A 1,023-nucleotide genomic window follows, 5' to 3' on the forward strand; every position below is an offset into this window, starting at 1 on the left:
TATTACGATATTATGTTAAAGTTACTGTTAATTTATATTATATTTATTAGGAATAATTTTACCTGTAACATTTTCCGCACTGATCGCACACATACTTCTTCTTTTTATGTTCACGTTGTACATGACTCCATCTCGACTTGTACGAACTAAAGGAGATTAAATAGAATTAAACGAAATGATAAAAATTTAAAAAATATATTGCATTATTACGATATTATTACAATATTGTGTTAAAGTTACTGTTAATTTATATTACATTTATTAGGAATAATTTTACCTGTAACATTTTCCGCACTGATCGCACACATACTTCTTTTTATGTTCACGTTGTACATGACTCCATCTCGATTGGCTAGAACTAAAAGAGATTCAATAGAAATAAACAAAAAGATAAAAATTACAAAAATATATATATATATTATTACGATTTTATTACAATATTGTGTTAAAATTACTGTTAATTTATACTAAAGCATTTTTACTTGAAACATTTTCCGCACTGATCGCACACATAATCCTTCTTTTTATGTTCACGTTGTATACGACGCGATATCGATCGATTGGACCTAAAAGAGATTGATAAAATTAAAGTAAAAGATAAAAATAGACAATATATTGAAATCGTAAAAGTGTAAAGCAAATTTGTATGATTACAACTAATGCGTTATAAAGCAAATTACCGAAAGGATTTGTGACATTTCGAACTGAGCGTTTCTTCAGTGTTATCAGTTTGTTCTATCGAGGCTTCCATCACATCTTCATATTTCATTTCATCAATATCAATTTCAGTCACTAAGTTAACTGACACTGCCGTTTTGTTATCTTCAGTTGAATTAACAGTTTCCTTTTTGTATTTAGTTTTATTAATATTCTCTCGATTTGTTTTCCAATTATTATGAATATTTATTTTATCTCTTATCTCTTGTGTATCATTTTGATTATGCAGAACGTTCTTCTCGTCTATAATCTCTCGTTTAATATTTAGAAAGTTCTCTGAAAAGTTATTTGTATCTTTATTTGTAT

General features: G+C 27.0%; 1 protein-coding gene across 1 annotated transcript; it reads right to left on the reverse strand.

The window, feature by feature from the left end:
* Positions 1 to 62: 62 nt before the first annotated feature.
* LOC105460342 (gastrula zinc finger protein XlCGF67.1-like) lies at positions 63 to 769 on the reverse strand (the record flags this gene model as incomplete). The annotated part of the gene is made up of 4 exons (XM_011706788.1): positions 681 to 769; positions 483 to 566; positions 278 to 358; positions 63 to 146 (listed from the first exon to the last, which is right to left on the reverse strand). Coding segments are annotated over exons 1-4 (338 nt in total), but the record flags the coding sequence as incomplete, so codon positions are not given.
* Positions 770 to 1,023: the final 254 nt, after the last annotated feature.

This window comes from Wasmannia auropunctata, unplaced genomic scaffold, assembly GCF_000956235.1.
Source record: "Wasmannia auropunctata unplaced genomic scaffold, wasmannia.A_1.0 LD324002.1, whole genome shotgun sequence".
NCBI lineage: Eukaryota > Metazoa > Arthropoda > Insecta > Hymenoptera > Formicidae > Wasmannia > Wasmannia auropunctata.